This window comes from Saccopteryx leptura, chromosome 1 (genome assembly GCF_036850995.1).
Source record: "Saccopteryx leptura isolate mSacLep1 chromosome 1, mSacLep1_pri_phased_curated, whole genome shotgun sequence".
In the NCBI taxonomy this organism is placed as follows: Eukaryota; Metazoa; Chordata; class Mammalia; order Chiroptera; family Emballonuridae; genus Saccopteryx; species Saccopteryx leptura.
Window position 1 is genome coordinate 263,453,813 of NC_089503.1, and position 19,572 is coordinate 263,473,384.

Here is a 19,572-nt window from a genome sequence, read left to right on the forward strand (position 1 = left end):
AAAGGAGAGAGAGGAACATCAACCTGTTGTTCCACTGATTTATGCGTTCATTGGTTGATTCTTGTACATGCCCCGATCGGGGATCTAACCCACAACCCTGTCATATGGGGATGATCCTCCAACCAGCTAAGCTACCCAGGGCTACAGTGTGGACTTTGGAAACCTGGTTCCACCATTCACTAGCTGGGTCATTCTGAGCTAATTACCAGTCAGTGTACCTGTTTTCTCATCTGCAGAACGGGGTAATAGCTGGCCTGGTACAGAGTGGTGTGGGACTAGAGGTCATGTGAAGAGGCGGGTGGCACTGCATCCCAGGCAGCTGCTAGGGGACATGGGGCAGAGGTCCTCAGAGGTTCCAGGATTGGCTGCTGCCCTGGGGGGATGGCGAATGAGGCCCAGAACAGAGACCTCTTGATGTCCACTAAGTACAGTTATCGCTTTGGGTCCTCCGACATCCTGGGGCATTCCTGTCCCCATCTCTCAGAGGAGATAGCCAAGCCCCAATGCAGCCAGCTCTTCTGTCCTAACCTCGGGCCAGCTCTGGAGACTCCACAAGGGTCTCTCACAACCCTAGCTGCCCCTTCCTCCCTGCCCTGGCCCCCAAGCTATTGCACCCATTGTTTGCTGCCAGTCAGGACAGTCTTAACCCCTCCTTCCTGGTGGCCAGCTATCAGAGAGGGGGGATCCAGGAGCGACAGAGGATGGAAGCAGCGCAGCTCCGGCCAAGCCCACCTCCTGCCCCCCGCGGGGTGGCTCCTCCTTTTAAGACTGCTTCTGGGAATTTCTGCCCCAGCCAGACCCAGAGACCCCAGAAAGATCCTTGCTGCTCACCCTTGGGGAGGTGGGCACCAAGCCCGGGGGCAGGAGAAGCAAGCTGGCTTAGAGAGGGGAGGAGGGGCCCTCCCTCCAGGGTCTGTGAGGGTCGGAATAACTGGGGAGACCACAGGGCCAGCCTTGTACTGCGAAGGCTCCAGCAGCCCCATTCTCTGCACTTGGTAGCCCAGAGAGGTTGGCAGCCCCAGCAGCGGCTGCTTTGCAGTCTCACTGGCCAGGAAGGTGGACACCTCACACCTCAGTCTCCCAATTACGCCCTCCTCCCCCTCCTCCATCCCTCCTCCTCTCTCTTCTCTCTCCTCCTCCTCCTCTCTTCTCTCTCCTCCTCTCCCCCCTGAAAATCTGTGACTTGAAGAGACCTTGGCTTCTCTGGGACTCTACCCCTGGGGGCTGCCCACATCTCCTGAGTTTGGGGGCAGGGGGGCAGCTGCCCCAAGAAACCTCTCCAGGATGGAAGCCGCCCGTCTGCTGCCCAACTTCACTCTGTAAGTGCATGGCCTCTCCAACTGGAGTTTTGTTCATCTCCAGGCTCGGGAGCCCTAATCTTACCGGGACTCCCACACAGACTGGTGTGTGGGGCAGGGTGTGGGCGGGACAGGTGCTGGGTGCACCCTGGGCTGGCTGCTGGCACCCACACCTGGCTCTCTCTGGTCCCCACACAGGTGCCTGCAGCTACTGATTCTCTGCTGTCAAACTCAGGTAGGCAACCTGCCCCGCTAGCTTCTCCCAACTCTCCAGCCCCACCCAGAGAGGGATGGGGCCATCTCCTTTCGCTGGACAGAGGCAGGTTCTGGCCTCTCTGAGTTTTGAAGGGGTCAGCCTTTGGGGTGGGTAGAAGGGGCTATTGCAGGTTTGGGGACTGACTGTGTTTTCAGCTGCCCTCCCTCCCGTGACCCCCCCCTACTTCCCCTGGGGTCTCTGCCTCTCTCTCCATCCCTCCACACTGGCTCACCTCCAAGGCTGAGTGCAGGGGCATCACAGATTAAGGGCTAGCTAGAGCCAGGAGTGGCTGGAAAAGGGTGGAGGTGATGACTCAGGTGAAGCTTGTACCTGGAAGGACAGGTTTCCGTGCAAAACCACCTGTGTATTCCATCACAACCCCACTGCCACCAACACGGATGTCCTGGGGGGCGCTGTTCTGGGGCATCACGCAAGCAGTCCGCAAGCCCAGCCAAGGCCATGACTCCTCACCTACAGGCAATGAGGTCAAGCCCAAAGAGTTTGTCTGAGGCAAGATTCAGGGTTTGCTTCTCCATGCTTCCCCCACCCAAGCCCACCCCCCCATGCCCACCCACCCCCAGCCCCAGCCCCGGCCCCGGCGCATGGCTTGGTCCTTTTTTGTGATCCTCCATAAAAGTGCAGCTATTAAAATGCACTGGTCCAGAACCGCGCTGGGGAAAGCGCTTGGCTTTCCCAGGCCAGAGGCCGCTTCTCTTCATATCCAGTGGGGACTTTTTTTGAAGGTAAATGCCTTTTCTCTGGGAGAGGGAAAGGGGCTGCCTTTGAAGCAGTGGGGGGGTGGGAGAGAGAGAAACACCCCCCTTTTCCTTCCCCCTTTTGCTCAAGCCCCCATTCCAGGCCTTTTGCTTCACACATCCAGGGAGAACGAGAAGAAAGCCCCCCAGCCTGGCCTGGAGGGGGCTAGGGGTGGGCCCAACCTGTTCTGGAAGGGGAATTAGCACAATGGTGTGGCTGGCCTGGCGTTTATGGCCTGGCTGAGGCCCCATTCAGGATTTGGGAAGGTGGCAAAGCTGTCCTTTCCCCCTTGAAGTGCCCCCTCGCCCCCCTTGGAGGGGGGGCCAGACCACAGCCATGCTTGAGGGGCTGGCTGACAAGCAGCTGTCTGCAGCAGTGGAAGGGGAGGTCCCCCCGCAGCGGGAACATGAAAGGGACAGGCAAGGTCCCGCGGGGAGAGCGACTTGTGGGCTGTGGGCTGTGGGGGGGGGGGGGCGTGGGCCTGCTTTTGTGCAGGGCTTGAAGGGGGACGACGAGAGGAGGGGGCTTTGGGGGGGCCCTCTCTGCTCCTGACCTGAAACAGACAGCCAGGAGGAGGCTGTCGGCCAGGAAGGGCGGAGGGCCTGAACCTGGGCCAGGCGGCTGGGACTGGGGATAGGTGGACCCCACCCCTTGGCAAGGAGGCAGGTTCTCCACCCCGAATGTGAGATTTTTCCAGGGAGGGGCATGGGATGGGTCAGGGTCTCCTAGGCTGGGGTCCTGGTGAGGCTCCTGGCCTGTGAATGAGCTGAAGTCTGAAATGAGCAGTGATACACGAAGGGTTAACCTCCAGCAGGTTCCCCTGCAGCCTCCAGCTGCTCCCTCACCTCCCCTTCCCCAGGACAACACTTCCCACCCCTCCCTCCAGGATGCTGATCTAGGTCTAGCTCTGTCCAGATGGTTGGACTTAGGGACTGGGGACAGGGAAAGGCCGTCCTAGCACAGGCCACAGGCTGCAGGTGGAGAAACATGTTAGTGTTAGAGCCGAGGCTGTGTTCACACCTGGGAAATGTCACACCGGTTGCACCTTGCTGGAGAGAGAGGCCAGGACTTGGTCTTTCTCCAGCTCAGTGTTGCAGATGGGTAAGGAGGTGTGTAGGTGCAAAGAGCCTTCCCTCCGCCCCGCCCTGCCCCAGAAAAGAGGAGAAGTGGGTGGGTGGTGGCATCACTGGCTGCAAGACTCTGTTACATTGTGGCACAGGCAGGTGGCCTTGCAGGAGGAGCCCTTGGGCCACTGCTGATAGCACCTCTCGCAGCTGCCTTCACCTCCCTGCACTAAGGAAGTGTCTCACCCATACAGGAGGGAGATCTGGAAGGGGGTCTGGCTTCTCTAAGGGCCTTGAACACCCAGGGGGAGGGCCAGGGGAGCTGAGCATAGCTCATAATTCTACGTGCTATAAAGATAGACTTCCAGGGGCCCTGCAGAAGCCTAGAGACACAGGTCTCAGAGCCTCCATAATGCTCTCCGGTGACGCCAGCAGACCAGCTGCTGTGCGTGCATGTATGTGCGCATGTGTGTGTGCTCTCCGGTGACTCCAGCAGACCGGCTGCTGTGCGTGCATGTGCGCGCGCATGTGTGTGTGCTCTCCGGTGACTCCAGCAGACCGGCTGCTGTGCGTGCATGTGCGCGCGCATGTGTGTGTGCTCTCCGGTGACGCCAGCAGACCGGCTGCTGTGCGTGCATGTGCGCGCGCATGTGTGTGTGCTCTCCGGTGACGCCAACAGACCGGCTGCTGTGCGTGCATGTGTGCGCGCATGTGTGTGTGCTCTCCGGTGACGCCAGCAGACCAGCTGCTGTGTGTGCCTGTATGCGCGCATGTGTGTGTGCTCTCCGGTGACGCCAACAGACCGGCTGCTGTGTGTGCCTGTATGCGCGCATGTGTGTGTGCTCTCCGGTGACGTCAGCAGACCAGCTGCTGTGCGTGCATGTGTGTGCACATGTGCTGGGGACAGGCCTTCGAGGTTCATGGGGACGATGGAGGAAATATCCAGTTGTCCTGGCTGACAGGGAGAGCCAAGCCCCCAGAATGCTGGAGAGGTGACAAGCTCCAATGCTAACGGCAGGACACGGATTCTGTCTCTAGCTGTGTCACCTGGGCACCTTCAACATAGAATATGGGGATGAGAATCCAGAACTCTGAAGGTTCCCTCCAGCTCCCAGAGTCATGATTCCAAGTTGCACTCTTATCACCAAGGGCCCCCAAGCCTGGCAGCCACCAATTTTCTGCTGTAGCTGGACAAGAAGACAAGAGGTCATGACTGGCCACCCACTGGCCTGAGAAGGCCGTGGCCATATGCCTCCCTCACCCTTCACCTCAACACACTCACGTCTGCACCCCTCTCCCCTGGATGGACCAGTGGTGGTATCACCCAAAGCAAATTGACACTATTTTTCCCTTGGTAACCGCAAAGGGGGAGAATCACCCGTCTCCTAATTTTAACCAGTACGTGAGGGACCAGGGTGCCATGACCGACCAGCTGAGCAGGCGGCAGATCCGTGAGTACCAGCTCTACAGCCGGACCAGCGGCAAGCATGTGCAGGTCACCGGGCGTCGTATCTCCGCCACTGCTGAGGACGGCAACAAGTTTGGTGAGCCCCAGCCCTCACCTGAGGCCACCCACACCCTTGGCTAGCTTCACCTGGTTCATCCCCAGAGCTCGTGTCAGGGCCTCCCCATGCTTCCCACCTGAGTTTAGAGGCCAGGCTGGTTGGGGGACCTGTGCCACCCCCTGGACTGGCAACACTCATGGACAGAGGTCTCTCTCTCCCTCCTCCATCACAGCCAAGCTCATAGTGGAGACAGACACCTTTGGAAGCCGGGTACGCATCAAGGGGGCTGAGAGCGAGAAATACATCTGTATGAACAAGAGGGGCAAGCTCATCGGGAAGGTGAGGCCCAAGGACAGAGCGGACGCCTGGCTGGATCCTACCGGGGCGGGCACCCAGGGCCCACCAACATCCCACTGCCCTTTGTGGGCCGGTGTGACCCAGAACCATGGCTCCTCTGCTCTCATTGGCCATTGTCACTTTCTGTGTTCTCCATTTCAATGAGTCCCTCTGGGTCTGCACACACTCTGAGGACACTGACTGACTCACAGGGGCCTTGGCTCAGATTCATACAGTATTTCCAGCATCAGTAAGAATTTTGGCACCTACATGATGTTGCAGCCCCTGTGTCGAGGGTTAAGTGCTAATCAGTGTTGCTAATCAGGGTTGAAAGTAGGCATTCATTCAGGGTCAGGAGCTCCCCCAGGGTCAGTGGACTCCACGGCATCCAACCAGCAAGATGCAGGCTGACTGCCTGCTAGTGTCTCCATGTCCTAGTGTAGCTACCTACAGTGTCATTGCTCACTAAGTAACCTCCTACTCAGCACTGTTGTGCAGGGAGAATTTTATTGGTCAGTCCTGGCTTCCGGTTCAGGCTATTCTCACCAAATATTTGTTTACCTCTGTCAAGCTTCAGGCTCCTCATCTGTAAAACATGGGCACGTGTCAGGGCTATCTGAAGGGTCAGAGGGGTGCCTGTGTGGCCCTTAACACAGGCAGTGTCTCAACATTTGCCCCTTCTTTTCATCAGAGCCTGGTGCCTCCTTCCCTCCACCCAGCAGCGCCACTCGCCCAGTCTGAGGACTGTCCTCCTATACCAGTGTCCACTGGTTCTGCAGGGGACCACACAATTACCTAGCTCTTTATGCCACATCTCGGTATAACTGAAGCTCATTGTGGCTAAATAACTTGTTCAAAGTGTACAACTTCCAAATGACAAGCCTGCATTTAAGTCCAGATCTGACTCCAAGCAAAGCTTGTTCCTTTCTCTCACCTTTTTGTCTCCAACAAGGGATCCTCTCACTTGGCAGAAATCCTTGGGCTCCCAGCCCCTCCTCAGTCTTAACCTAGGCACATAGGCAGATAAGCCCAGTAGGGTGGGGGACAAACCTCCCTCCTCTCCTTCCTCCCCCGCAGCCCAGCGGGAAAAGCAAAGACTGCGTGTTCACGGAGATTGTACTGGAAAACAACTACACGGCCTTCCAGAACGCGCGGCACGAGGGCTGGTTCATGGCCTTCACGCGCCAGGGGCGGCCCCGCAAGGCCTCCCGCAGCCGCCAGAACCAGCGAGAGGCTCACTTCATCAAGCGCCTCTATGAGGGCCACCTGCCCTTTCCAAACCAGGTCGAGAGGCAGAAGCAGTTCGAGTTTGTGGGCTCAGTACCCACCCGCCGGACCAGGCGCACTCGGAGGCCCCTGACATAGTCAGGGACACAGGGAGGGGCAGCTGCCCCTCACCAGCCTTCCCATCCCCTTCTCTTTCTAATCCCAAAATGGGGCTAGGGCGGAGGGAGGGAAGCCAGAGCCCCCCCAGAGGGCCTTGAGGACCAAGAAGCATCAGAGACCCAAGCTGGAGAGGGGGCTGGACTGGTGTCAACCAGTGCTGGGCCTCCGGGCTGCTTCCTGGACTCCACACTGGACAGGCCCCGGGGGTGGGGCAGACCCCAGGGGAGGAGCTGTAGTGGCCCCTGGATGCAGACTCACTGAACCGAGGGGCAAGGTCAGCAGATTCAAGGCCTTGCAGACACGGCCATAGGAGAGGCAGCTCTTCTCAAATTCTGCTCCCAGTGTCTCAGTCTGTCCCCAGCCTCCAAGCTCCTCCTGGCCAGACTGTAGGAAGGGACTTTCGTTTTTGTTTCAGGAAAAAAAGAAAAGGGGAGAAAAAAAACACAAACAGGGTTCTTCACATTCCATTACCCAGGCCAGCACCTCCACCTCCAGCTCCCAGCCCCAGAATAAAACCATTTTTCTGAAAACGGGTGATCTGAAGGGGGCTTGGGTTTGAGGGATCCAGCTCCAAAACCCCCCTGGTAACGAACTGGCTTCCCGGAGAGGCGCGGGGACGCGCAGCGCCCAGGCGGGACGGGCAGGTGCAGGGCGGCGCGGGGCGGGGCGTCCCCGAGGGGCCGCAGCAGGCCTGGGCGGCCGGCGAGCCCGCACCCTCGCCCGGCGCGGGGCCGCCCCTCCCTCCGGGCTCGGGTTTCGTGGCTCCCCGGGCGCGTCCCGTGCTACCTGTTGGGGCGCAGAGAACCCGCACCCTGGGGCCGCGCCTCGGGCCGGCGGGCGGGGCGGGGCGGCCGGCCGGGCAAGAGGCCCGGCGCCCCGGCAGCTGAAGCCGCCTAGCCTGCATAAGGATTGCTTTTCTCCGGTGAGGAGGGTCGGAGCGGGGGAGGAGGGCGCGGACGATCGGAAGGGGTAACGAGGACGAGAAAGCGTCCCCTCTCCTCCTAGGTCCGCCGCAGACAGCGGGGGCACACCTGAGGGGGCTCTCAGAGGCCGCGGCCGAGGTCTGGGGGAGGGGACCGAGGGGGGCGGCCCTCCCCCACCCGAGCGTCTCCGGTGGGCTTTCCCAGACGCCCCCAGGTGCTCTTGGCAGGGATGGAACTCAGAGGCCATAAAACCTGCCGCTTTGGCCCTTCGCGCTGGTGTTTAATCTTGGCAAGGGGAGGCCCTGCCTGCGGGGCTCTCTCCCGACCCGACTGTGCTCAGGGGAGACGCCCTCCCTAAACCCTGTCTTCTTCTGTCTGCTTCCCTCCTTTCTGAGAATACTTCGGGGAAGGGGATTATGGAAGGAGAGAGAGAGAGAGAGAGAGAGAGAGAGAGAGAGAGAGAAAGGATGAAAGACATCGCTTCTCCCAAGAATGGCCTAAAAATAAGGCCAGAATGGGGAGTTGTGGCAGGGCCTGATTTAGTCCAAATGGGAGGAGAGAGAAACCATACGTTAAGTGGGTAAGGCGGGGAGGGGTCAGTCACCTCTCCCCTGGTGAGGACTGGAGCCCCATCTGACACCCCCATCCTGGGCAGTGTCGACAGCCCCAGCCAAGAGGGAGGTCCCCAGGCCCTGGGACATTCTCCCTCTAGTTTGTCATAATTGCTTTCCACCAGGTCCCTTTTCTCTCTCCTCCCCAGTCACAAAGAACCTTAATCCTTGCAAAGACTGCGGGAGGGGGGGGGGGGACGTGTTGGGGGTCATTTTCTGTGGGGTGTATAGGAAGGGTGGTCTGTAGCCACAGCTGATAACTGGTGAGATCAATGGGATTTTAAACTCGGGGGCAACGCCCAGCAATTACCTGAGGACAAAGGGTTGGGGCCCCCAGGTGTGGAGGACTGGATTTGGGGGGCTGGGTGAGGGGGCTGTGAAGAAAGTGTGTTGGGGAGGGGCAGCTCTTACAATCCCTCTGATTTCCGAAGGAATTTGAAACATTCTTTAACACTCTGGACTGCCTCCCCCAAGCCAAGCTGGGCTCTCAGACCCACCCCCACCTTTCCTGCCTTGGGTTAGAGACAGCTTCAAAGGTGGACCGGGCCCTTTGTCTTGCCTTTGCTTTCTTCTGTGCCTTTCTCAGCCCCTCCCGCTCTCTCTTTGACCTCCCCAGCACAGACAGGCCTCTGGGGGCCAGCTCCAGAAAGCCCGCACTGTTTCCTTTCTTGCTTGTTGAAGTGAGACCTGGCCGAGAGGGACAAATTGGGGAACAGTGAGGGAGGGAAGGCAGCTTGGAGGTTTGTGCCGTGTCAGAGAGCGCCCCTGCCCCACCCCAAGCCCGGGCCTGGCAAGTCTCACACCTGCTTGTAGCCCTGAGTCCCTGGCTCACCACGCTACTGAGTGCCTCTGCAGAGACCGGCTCTATCACACGGGGTGCCTCTTGGTACTCTGGGGAAGTCTGTTCAGCTCTGAACTGGTGATTTCAAAGATGCTAATAAGGAGCGGTAAGAGGAGTGGATCTCTAATCAGGACCGTGTGCTAGGTAGGAGGCTGCCGGGACTCAGACCGCCCACAGGTGGCTACAACACCCTGGTTGCTTCTGTGTGCCCCTGAAGGTTTTAAGCAAGAGTGCAGATTGAGATGGGAGTGGGGTGGGGGGGGGGAACAGAGCAGGGGAAGACAGGGCAAGACGAATCTGTCCATCTCAGGGAAGATGTGACAAGGTGGAGGGAGGTGGCAGCAGCATGCCTCAGATCCTATGGCTGTTTAAGGTTACCAAGAACCCCTAGCTAAGAATAGCCTCCATATTGATCTCCCTTCCCTGTCCTGTCCTCTCAACAGCCAGAAGAGGCGGGAAGAGCTAAAGCAGGGAGCCAGAGGGGGAATCCACTCTTTAGTCAATGCAAGCTGGCTTCTACTTTGAGCCCTGTCCCCCCGACTCCAATGGCAATGACTTTCCAGTCACCAAGCCCAAAGCCCTGCCTCAGACCTGCATGTCCACCCTTTGTGAAGCTCTTCCCTGCCTTGGCCCAGTGTAGGCTGTCTTTCTTCATTCTCTTGTCTCTCCTTCTCTGGGTCTTCTCTCTCCTCTTCATGAAGACGTCCAGCAGCTCTCCCCTTCCTAGACACATTGCCCGAGATTCTTGCCATTCTCTTCTTTCCTGATCTTCAGGCTGTCTCTCTCTGAGCAGCCCAGCATCTCAACTCTCACCCCCTTACCCATGACTCCATTCTCTTCCAAACTCTGGAACACCATTGCCAGACCTCACTGGGATGTCTCAATCACGGCCAAGCTTTCTGAATGGCCTTTCTGCCTTCTGATGCCACCACCCACCCCTACTTCAGAACGTCACAGTTTGTTCAGCTCTGTCCATGTCACATGATCACTAGCAAACTTAGCATGGTTTTCAAGGCTCCTGGACAATCCTCACTGAAGGCCCTTCCCAGCCCCATCCCTACAACTGCTCTTCAAGAACGCTGGCAAAACTACAACCCTTGCCCTACAGCAAGCACACATGTCTGTCTTTGTTCATGAGGTCCCCACGGCCCAGCATGCTCTCCTCCAGAAAGCCTGCATGTCCAGACTGTAGCCATCTTGTCTGCCCCCTGCACTTTCCCATTCTCCCGGGGAGTGTCAGTCCCCATGTGCTGGGCTCCTGGCTGCACAGCCCTTGCCCTTGCCCTCTGGCACATAGCACAGCTGGTCCAAACTGTACTTACTTATGCTGTGTCATGGATCTGCTAGGTAACAAGTGCCTCAGATATAGGAATAGTCCGTCCTTGCTGCCACGCCCCCCCCCCCCCAGTACCCAGCACAGTACATTACACAGAGTAAGCATTTATTGAGGGAATAAATCATCAGAAGTCCCAGAAAGGCCATATTGCCCCAGCACCCTGCAGTCCCTTAAAGTGGCAGGATGAGAAGCCAGCATCTGGCCTTTACCCTCCACCCTTCGGTAGACTGGGGTAGGGAGGGGTCCTAAGCAGTTAATCCAAGTATTTGTCTATTCCCTACAGTGTACAAGCATGGTTTAGCCCTTCAGTTAATTACAAAGATGGACAAGATATTGCATCATCCTCTGTCAACCTGTCAAGACACTTGAAATTTAATTGGGTGATAAACCCATAAAAAGGCAGTTTTTTTCTTGGGACTTTTAGAAATCTCTTTCACACATCTAAAACAGCAAAGCAGCATTTGGTACATCCTAAAAGAAGGAGAAAAGAGATAAGAGCAATGGGAAATAATGACACAAATGGGCCCAGAGCTCTGGCAATGTGCCAGGCAGTACACGAGGCATGCTCTCATGGAACCCCTTATTTACAGGCTAAGACTATTCCCATGTAGTGTGTGGGTGTGTGTAAATGCAGCCGTGTTTAATCACCCGCGGCCACAGGCAGTGAGACCTACAGTCTAGATCCTGTCCTGTCCTCAACACCCAGAGTGAGCTGTTCACTCCCCATCCAGGCACGGAGGGCTCTGTGGGAGAGTGCATGGGGTGGGGCAGCTGGGAAGGGCTGGAGTTTGCATGATCTTTAAGAAGAAGCAGGATTTCAGAGCAGGGAAGGTGCGCAAGGGGAAAACAAGGGAGTGAAAATGGCGTGGGAAGAAAGGCCTGGAGGCAGGAAACCGTGAGCTGTGTTCAGGGGAAGGTGAGCAGGTGGTTGGTCAAGCCAGTGCTGAGAGTTTGCGTAGAGCAGTAGCAGAAGTGCATGGGTCACCCTCCGGAGAGTCTTGTCTTTATGCTTCGTCAGGGAGGCGGTGGTGAGGGGCTTTGGGAAGGGCAGTGAGCAGATGCTGTTGTTCAGTCCGGGTTTGGGGGAAAGGCTGGTTTGGTGTCAGCCTCCTGGGGTCCAGGAGACAGAGGGTCTGGTGATTGGAGGTAGGGGGACGTGGTTTCTAAACTCTGATGAGAAAGGGTCTCTTCTAGGCCTTTCTCCTTCCTCCTCGTCCTCTGGTACAGTTCTCGTCACTTGCCCGTCTCCTCAGGTGCTCGGGTCCCTGTTCAGCCTCTCGGGGAGTTAATGGTTAGACAGCACAGGCACAGGGGGGCATCTCTGGTGCTGCCCCTCCCGGCAGGTTCATGCATGGGGTGGGGCGAGGGGCACTGGAGTGAGACAGAGAGCTGACTGCACAGGCCTTGCAGAGGGGGCAGGGGGCAGGGCCAGAGTTCAGTCAGGACATTTAGTACCAGTGACCTTGCTGGGGAAAGAAGTCAAGAACTAGGTGTACTGGGCCTGGGACCACCTGTCCGGGAGGGGCAGGAGCTTCAGCCCCTGCTGTGGACTCACGTACCCATCCTCAAGGTCTCAGGCTCTCCTGAGCTTAAAGGTATGCTAGTCCGGTCACCAGCCTTGCAGGTCTGGCCAAGAAACCCGCCCTGGGGCCTGGCTAACAGGCACCTGCTCTTCAGTGTTGCCTGCTTCTGGGGGAGATTTTTGCCTCCTCCCTCATCCCTGCCTGACGGGAGGCAGGCAAGCAATGGGGGAGGACCATGCAGCTGCCCCTGGGGAGCCTGGGGCCTTCCCAGGAGCGGGGGGGGGGGGTGGGGGGCAGAGGAAGCAGAGTATCTGTAAGATGCAACCAGAGGAAAGTAGAGGTGGAACATGGCTGTCCTGACTGCCCTTTGGACACTGCGCGTGCATGCGCGTGCACACACACACACACACACACACACACACACACACACACCAAAACTGCACATACCAGGATCACTCAAGAAGTGACCTTGACAGCTACCGTGCCTCGGGTCGACAGAGGGAGCCCTAACTCTGCAGTCCCCTTGGCTCCAGACCTGGCTGGCTGAAGTGTTCCTGCCCAAGGTGGCTCTACCAGCGGAGGGACATTCCTACGGAGCTGGGGCCAGTGGGAATGGAAGAGCACTGGCCCAGGCTCTGACCTTCCTGTAGGTCCAAGGGAATGAGGGGACCAGGAGGAAGCATTCAGGGAAAGCAGATATCAGATGGGTCAGCCTTCTGGGCCCAAAGCCGCATGGCTGCCCCAGCCTTGCCCAGGGCCTCTCCTTCTGGCTGGAAGCCTCCCTCTGACCCTTCAGGATAGCCTGTCCCTCCCTTGTACCTATTGCTCTTTCTCAGCTCCGTGCTTGGCTTTCTGGAATGGGAGACACTGCCTAGGACTGCCTCCTTCCCCAAGGCAGGCCTGCTATCTAGCCCTGCATTAGGGTTGTCCTGAGGCCACCCCAGGAGGTTTGTGGAAGAGGGAAGGGGGCAGTGGTGGGGCTGGGTGGGAGCCCTGGCTCCTGAAGCTCCCCCACCCACCCCAGCACAGAGGCCAACCTCAGGCCTCCTCCCTCCATCACTGAAGAACAAGCAATAGGAACCACCAGCTACCTCCTCCCCCCTCCCCGCAGCCTCCTCAGCTGAGCCGGCAGGTTGTCTTGGCAACGGGAGGCGGAGAGGAGATGTGCCGAGGGATGGAGGTGTATGTCACTGAGGAAGCTGCTGTGCTCCTGCCCCACGCCCCAGGCCCTTGAAGGTACTGAGAACCCTCCCCATGCACCCTGCACTTCCCTTCCTTCCCCTTGACCCCCCCCCCATTCAACATGCTTGTTTCCCTGAGGAGAATGCTCCCCTCCTCCCTGGCCAGAGACTGTTACCCATTCCTCACCAGCCGCCTCACTCCAGGCCCAGTCCACAGCTTCTCCCAGCAGTACCTCCAGCAGCTCGTCCCAGTCTTACCTTTGGGCCCCTTGCATTGGGCGACAGACCTCCTGGGGTGGGACGTGGGGGGGGGGAGCGAGAGCGGGGGGGGGGGGGGGGGGGGAGGCCCGAGGTAGGAGAGAAGCCGTCCTGAAGGCTGAGGCTTAAAAGCGTCTGGCACTTGGTGTCCAGAGGGGGGCGAAAGGCTGTGCAGGTCTGGGGTGGGGCCAGGGCGTAAGGGTGGAGTGGGCAGGAGGAGAGAGGGCAGAGAGGCCCTGGAAGCCAGGCTGGCTCCCCAGAAAAGCCTGGTTCCCCTCCTCCAAGGAGATGGCCTCAAAGGTGCACCCTCTCATATCATGTCCTGGCTATTTCTTCTCGGCTGGGTGAATCCTGTTTCCTCCCCCCAGCTTGCTCATACCTTTCCACAGGGCCTCTCCTGCCCCACGCACAGCAGCTGGGCCTGCTCTTCCTCACCACTCAGCTACCTGCCTTCATTTCTCCTCTCTTTCTGGAGCCCATCCATCAGGATTCGTCCTTCTCTGCCTTCCACTAACCCAGACACAGATCTCCTGTCCTACCTGTCCCTCCTGTCCTCTCTTCTTAGGGAAAAAGGCCCCGGGGTACATTCTCACTTGTCCCCCTCAAGACCCTTCCTTGTAATTTTCCACTCAGAGTCTGCTCCCTAGTTTCTAGATTTCCCCAAGGGACAGCTGATAAATCAGCTGACCAGCTGTGGGCAGTAGTTACCAGGACAACGGCAAGGGCTGCCTAGGTAGGCAGGTCTTCCAGGCAGAGGTGGAGAGGAGGCCAGGGCCAAGGTCAGCTGGCTGGGCTCCCTACCCTGCCTTCCTCTGAGGGTCACAAATGAACTGGGCTCTGCTCTGAACCCAGAGGAAACCACAGCCAGAGAGAGGGTGCTGGAGTGGTGGAGGTCTTCCCAGAGAGCGGGGGAGCATGTCCCTGCAATTCTGTGCTGGGACCTGGGCGTCACCTGGCAGGAAGTTCCCTTTTGATGAAGTTGTCCTGGCAAGAAATGGAGTTCTTGTCGCTCACACCACCACTGCTGTGCTCTGGTGCAGTTCCGAGGGGACTCGGTTGCCAAAGGGCTAACCCAGTCTCTCCTGCTGAAGCCCTGCTTTTCCCCATCTTACCATCCGTCCCCCTCGGGAGCGGGTTAATCCTGGGTGATCAATTCTGGCATCTGTGCCCACAACCCTAGCCCTCAGCATCCATGCCCTTTATCGGCCTAGGGAGGCAGGGATCCCAGAGGCCTCTGGCTGCTGTTAGATGCTGAGTAGGAAATAGAGCTGCTTGGAGAAACCAGATGTTGTCACCCCTGGGTTATCAGTAGAGCCCTGTCCCACCCTGGACTTAGTGCCTGGCTGTCTGTGAGGAGGCTCGAGGGGCTGTGTGTGTGTGTGTGTGTGTGTGTGTGTGTGAGCATGAGTGTTGCTGGGCTGGGGTGTGGGAAGGGGAAAAAGGCCAGCAGCTGGCCCGGTCTGCTTCCGATTCTGCTTTGTCATGATGCCGGCTTAATGCTCCTCTTGTTTGAGATGGATTGAGCTATGATGAAGAGGCCAGCGAGGTGGAAGAGCAGACATGCACAAACACACCCTGGGCTGGTCACACGCTATCAGCTGGAGGTGGGGAGGTGGGGAGTGCGGGTGCAGGGGAGCCAGCGGCCTGCGCCTACCAGACAAGACTCCCCAGCTCGGCTCAGGGATCCAAGCTGCAGGCTTGTGGAGGTGCAGAGTTGGGGAAATGTAGGTGGGGGCCCAGGAGGGTGAGTCTCCTTCTTTAGCTATCCCACCACCACCCCCCAGCCAGCTTTATCCTGTGTCTGTGCTCTGGGAAAGCATAGCTGGGCTCCAGGAAGAGAGAGAAGCCTGCTACCTAGGCTCAGAGCACAGCGGCTGCCTGGGAGCTGGGCCTGCGCCTGTCCCTGCCCTGCCCTGGGGCTGAGTGTCTGGGAACAGGTAGGTGGCGGGGTCTCCCACTCTCTTCCCCTTTGTGGGCACTTTGGGCCACAACACCAGCCTGGGAGAGAGGCTCTGGGTGGTGGCAGGGAGCCCTCAGGACGGTCAGCTGGGGCCCGTTGTTCCGTGGGAGACTGGTCCGTTTCCACACCCTGGAACTCACTGGGTTTGATCTGATTAAACTACCTTCTGATGTAAGGAGGAGGGGTTGGGGTGTTCCATGCTGTCACCCCAGTGCCCCTGTCACCTAGTGTGTGGGCCAGAAGTCCAGGTGATGGGGGATAGAGCCCAGGGTGGGAAGGGGTGCTGTTCCCTCTTTGCTGAACAACTGAGAAGGGAGAGAAAGCGCTGGCAGCCTTCCTCCCACTCCACAGATATTCTGGAGGGGGGCAGTTGACATGGAGGCCTAAATGCTATTGATGTGTGCTCCCTGGGTGAGGGCCCTGGGGAGGCCCTTTCTAGCCCTTGGCTGGCCAGACTGAGTGAGGGCCAAACGAGAATGAGGTTGGGAGGCAGGGTGTGGCCGCAGGCCTGACCCCAGCTCTCTCTGGTGCTGGCTGTCAATGTGCTCAAAGGTGCTGGGAGCTGAGCAGACAGGCAGGCCCCCCAGAGTCCGGTGGTGCCCCTGCTAACTCTGCCCTGCCTCAGACTAACAGGCCAAGTGCCTTTTCCCTGGCAGGTGCACCTGGTGTCTCCTCCCAGGGGACCATGTTGCCGGGAGAGCTGCGGCAGGTCTAGGAGATGGAAGCAGTTGTGCTTTGGCAAAGGGTGGCATGGGAACCCCCCCCGGGGGTGGGTAAAGGTCGAGGGCTCTGTGCATGCTGTACATGTGCCGGCTTGGGGAGGGGTGTCAGCACGTGGGGTAAGTGGATGTGGAGAAGAGGACCGGTGGGTGGTACTGTGGGTGTCAGCGGCGCCGTGTCACTGTGTGGGGGCCTCTCTGGGAGAGTGGGAGTATGCTCTTGCAAGCAGGTGCATGAGTTCTGCAGCTGCGTCTCAGCATGGGCTCTGCTGCCTGTGCCACAGGGGAGCCTCACCTCGGGGCTGCCGGCCTCTCTGGGGCCACGTGTGGAACACCGGGGCGGGCTGTCGACCTGGGGGTGCAGTCTGTAAAAATTCCTTGTTCAGAGCTCATGTGTGTGTGTAAAGACAAGAGTAGGGATGGCCCATAATTTAGAAGGCTGGGTTTGGGGTGCAAGACCCTTGCATCTCCCCAGCCCTGTGGGTCCAGCTTGTATAAATGATACCACGGTTCACCCATGGGACTCACTATAAGTAGAGGCCAGAGCAGGAACATGCTGAGAACAGAGCAAGCCTGAGGGCCTGAGGGGGCACACAGAAAGAGGGGCTCCTCAGAGGGAGGATATATAGAGAATACAGGAACCCAAGTGAGAGAGCTAAGAGACGACGAATAGTGCCTAGTGTGTAAGGTAGGAGGGGAGGAGGGGGGCCTGCGCTCAGTCCTGACGTCATCAGGAGGAGCCAAGTGAGTGGACAAGGCCCTTGTCAGACCTGCTCAGACCAGAACCCAGATTCTGGGCCCAACTGCTCCTGACTAGTGCTTCCCAGAGCATGAGAGGGTCCTGTAGAGTGTTGGCATTAAAGGAACCCCAACCCTAGTCCCAACAGATGGGACAGGGCTTTAAAAAGGGGGGGGGGGGTGAAGGAGAGTATGAGAGAAGAGGAGAGTGAGGGCTTCACCAGTCTTAGAAAGGGCCCAGGCCTCATGCTTGGGGAGGTAAGAGGTGCTCTGATGAACTGCTGACCCAGAGGAGGGGCCTCCTCCTGCTCACACCAGGTCTTCTTGGGGGGGCATGCCTCCTCCCAACAGACTCATCCTCAAGCTCCTGATGGTCCACGCCCACCAGTCCTTCCCCTGGAAAGCTGTTTTGGGAACTGGTGACCAAACTGGATCCTGCCTTTATTTCTGGCATTGAGTTGTTGCCACAGTAACTGTGGAGGTGGGGCCAGGAGCGGGAGAAGGTGAAAGGGAAACAAACGGAGGAAGGATGAAGAAAGTGGAAAAAAAAAAAAGGAAAGAAAAGCAGGAAGAGCCAGGCGGGAGCGAAGATCGCAGCCACACTGTGAATGAAACGGGAGGAAAAGGGGAGGGCAGAGTGCCTGCCCACACTGAGCCCAGCCCACTTGGACAGCTGGACAGCTGGCTGCATTTCATAACTCATTCACTGTCAGTACCTCAGCTGCCCCAGCCTGGTGGGGCGAGCCCAAGTCCCCCAGCCTCCCTGCTCCATGTCCCCAGGCCAGGCCAGTGAGCAGGATTCTGAGTGGCTCCACTGGATGAGGTTAACACATGGGATCCCAAGTTCAGATCAAGTGGGATCGTTGGGGAGCCATTGAAAAGAGTATTCATTGATCCTGAGTGGGTAGGAATTCCAGCCTGGCTTCTATTCCGGTGGCCTTCAGCACATTAACCTCTCACCCTTGGTTTCCTCACTGTAAATGGGGAAGGCACAGGCTTGCGTGAATGTAGTCAGGATGCCTGACGATCCCTGGCCCAGGGACTGGCTCACAGCAAGTGGTGGCTGGCTTGGGGTAGGAGCAGAGGCTGGACTAAAGGACCCAGGCTGTGGATCTGCTGATTGAGCCTTCATTTCAAGCCCAGAGAGTCACAGTCAGGTTAGCCCCTACCTAGAGCAAGAGCCGGCCAGTTGGGTGGGCAGGTCTTATCGCTCTGCTTGGGAAGCTGAGAGGCTCTGTGGTCCTGGAGATGCAGGTTGGCCAGTGAGGCGGGGCTGGCTGGCAGCTCAGATAAGGCAGGCAGCACAGCCCGGGTGGGTGGGGCAGACAGGGAAGGATGAAGAGCCCACCACTGTCTGATCAGACCTTGGGCAGCTGAGATGTCCCTTCCGCCACCTGGGCTGGCCTTCCTCCCATACCACCCGGCTTTCCTGCTGCAGTCTGCCCTCATGGCCTCTTCCAGGAGAGCTAACGGGGACCTAAGGAGGGCAAGGGGTGTGCAGCGTGAGAGAGGGTTGGGGTTGGAGGAGGCTGGGGGGGGGGGGGACTAGGAGGAGGGTAGCTTTGGGGGCGGGGCTACGTGTGGGTGGATTAAGCAGTTGCCTTTGTGGTATGATTTAATAGAAGCCAAGAAAACTCTCTCTCTCTCTCTCTCTCTCTCACGCACACACACACACTCCTCCACCCCAAAACATTTTCCCTCCTGGCTTAAAATTTCATCAGTAATACCTCACACCATGAGACTAACCCAAATTAAAAAGTAATGTCCCCGGAAGAGCAAAATATTAAGTTACCAGCATGCTTTCTAACATACCTGCTGTGCACCCAAGTGAGGGTCCTGAGGAATGTGACCCAGGGCAGGGGGCTGAGGGGATGAGGGGGCATTCAGGACAGAGGTGGGAGGGTGGGGGGCATAGCATTGTGGGCCCCTGCTAGGCCCCTGTGGGAAAGAAGGCGCCAGGGAACACAGCAAAAACATCTTTTTTTTTTTTCATTTATACCTTAGTTTCTGTTATGTTTGTTTCTGTTGGTGAGAATCATTATTTTGGACCCCATTTCTGAATGGCTGTGGCTGTAGGACAGAGAGCACGTGTGAGCTGGCCTGAGCACGACCATGAACAGCTGCTCCGCAGCTCAGCCCGGACCCCTGCCCCCCCACCTTGCCTGAGCACGCACTTACCACCGACAGACAGTCATGGCTCCACTCCGTGTGCTCTCACACCGGGTTTGCCTGGCCACCCAGGTGTAGCTTCAGCCCAAGGAGAAGGGGCGCTATCCATTCTACCCAACCTACTCAGCCACCCACACTGCCCACTGTGACTCTTGCAAACTTCTCTGCTCCTTTTTTTTTTTTTTTTTTTTTTCTGAAGCTGGAAACGGGGAGAGACAGTCAGACAGACTCCCACATGCGCCCGACCGGGATCCACCTGGCACGCCCACCAGGGGTGATGCTCTGCCCACCAGGGGGCGATGCTCTGCCCCTCCGGGGCGTCGCTCAGCTGCGACCAGAGCCACTCTAGCGCCTGGGGCAGAGGCCAAGGAGCCATCCCCAGCGTCCGGGCCATCTTTGCTCCAGTGGAGCCCCAGCTGGCTGCGGGAGGGGAAGAGAGAGACAGAGAGGAAGGAGGGGGGGGGGGGTGGAGAAGCAAGTGGGCACCTCTGTGCCCTGGCCGAGAATCGAACCCGGGTCCCCCGCACACCAGGCCGACGCTCCACTGCTGAGCCAACCGGCCAGGGCCTTCTCCTCTCTTTTTAACCTCTGCCAGCTGGCTGGTGAGATCTGCACAGGTCCTTAGCTCTCACATTTCTTTTACATTTCTTTCTTGATTTTAGAGAGAGAGGAAAAGAGAGAAAAACATCGATCTGTTTCTGTATGTGCCCTG

At 58.2% G+C, this 19,572-nt stretch overlaps 2 protein-coding genes across 7 annotated transcripts in view; both read left to right on the top strand.

Annotated features, from left to right (window-relative positions):
• The first annotated feature begins 1,284 nt into the window (after positions 1-1,284).
• FGF17 (fibroblast growth factor 17) lies at positions 1,285-6,580 on the top strand. 2 transcript variants are annotated; one of them, XM_066361089.1, is made up of 5 exons: positions 1,285-1,319; positions 1,497-1,533; positions 4,741-4,918; positions 5,112-5,218; positions 6,293-6,580. In XM_066361089.1, exons 1-5 carry the CDS (start codon positions 1,285-1,287, stop codon positions 6,578-6,580), a joined length of 645 nt encoding a protein of 214 aa, XP_066217186.1. The 2 variants fall into 2 exon arrangements, with proteins under 2 accessions (XP_066217186.1, XP_066217187.1); XM_066361090.1 differs by having other exon boundaries at positions 4,774-4,918.
• Positions 6,581-7,261: 681 nt separating this feature from the next.
• Positions 7,262-19,572, top strand: part of DMTN (dematin actin binding protein) — a 29,509-nt gene continuing 17,198 nt past the window's right edge. For 2 of the 5 annotated variants that reach the window (XM_066351195.1, XM_066351187.1), the window contains exons 1-2: positions 7,262-7,523; positions 12,947-13,071. The gene's annotated coding sequence lies outside the window, so the exon portion shown is untranslated. Of the gene's footprint in view, positions 7,524-11,766; positions 11,908-12,671; positions 12,783-12,946; positions 13,072-19,572 lie in introns of those variants that run through there. The other 3 variants (XM_066351169.1, XM_066351159.1, XM_066351178.1) reach the window with 3 other exon arrangements.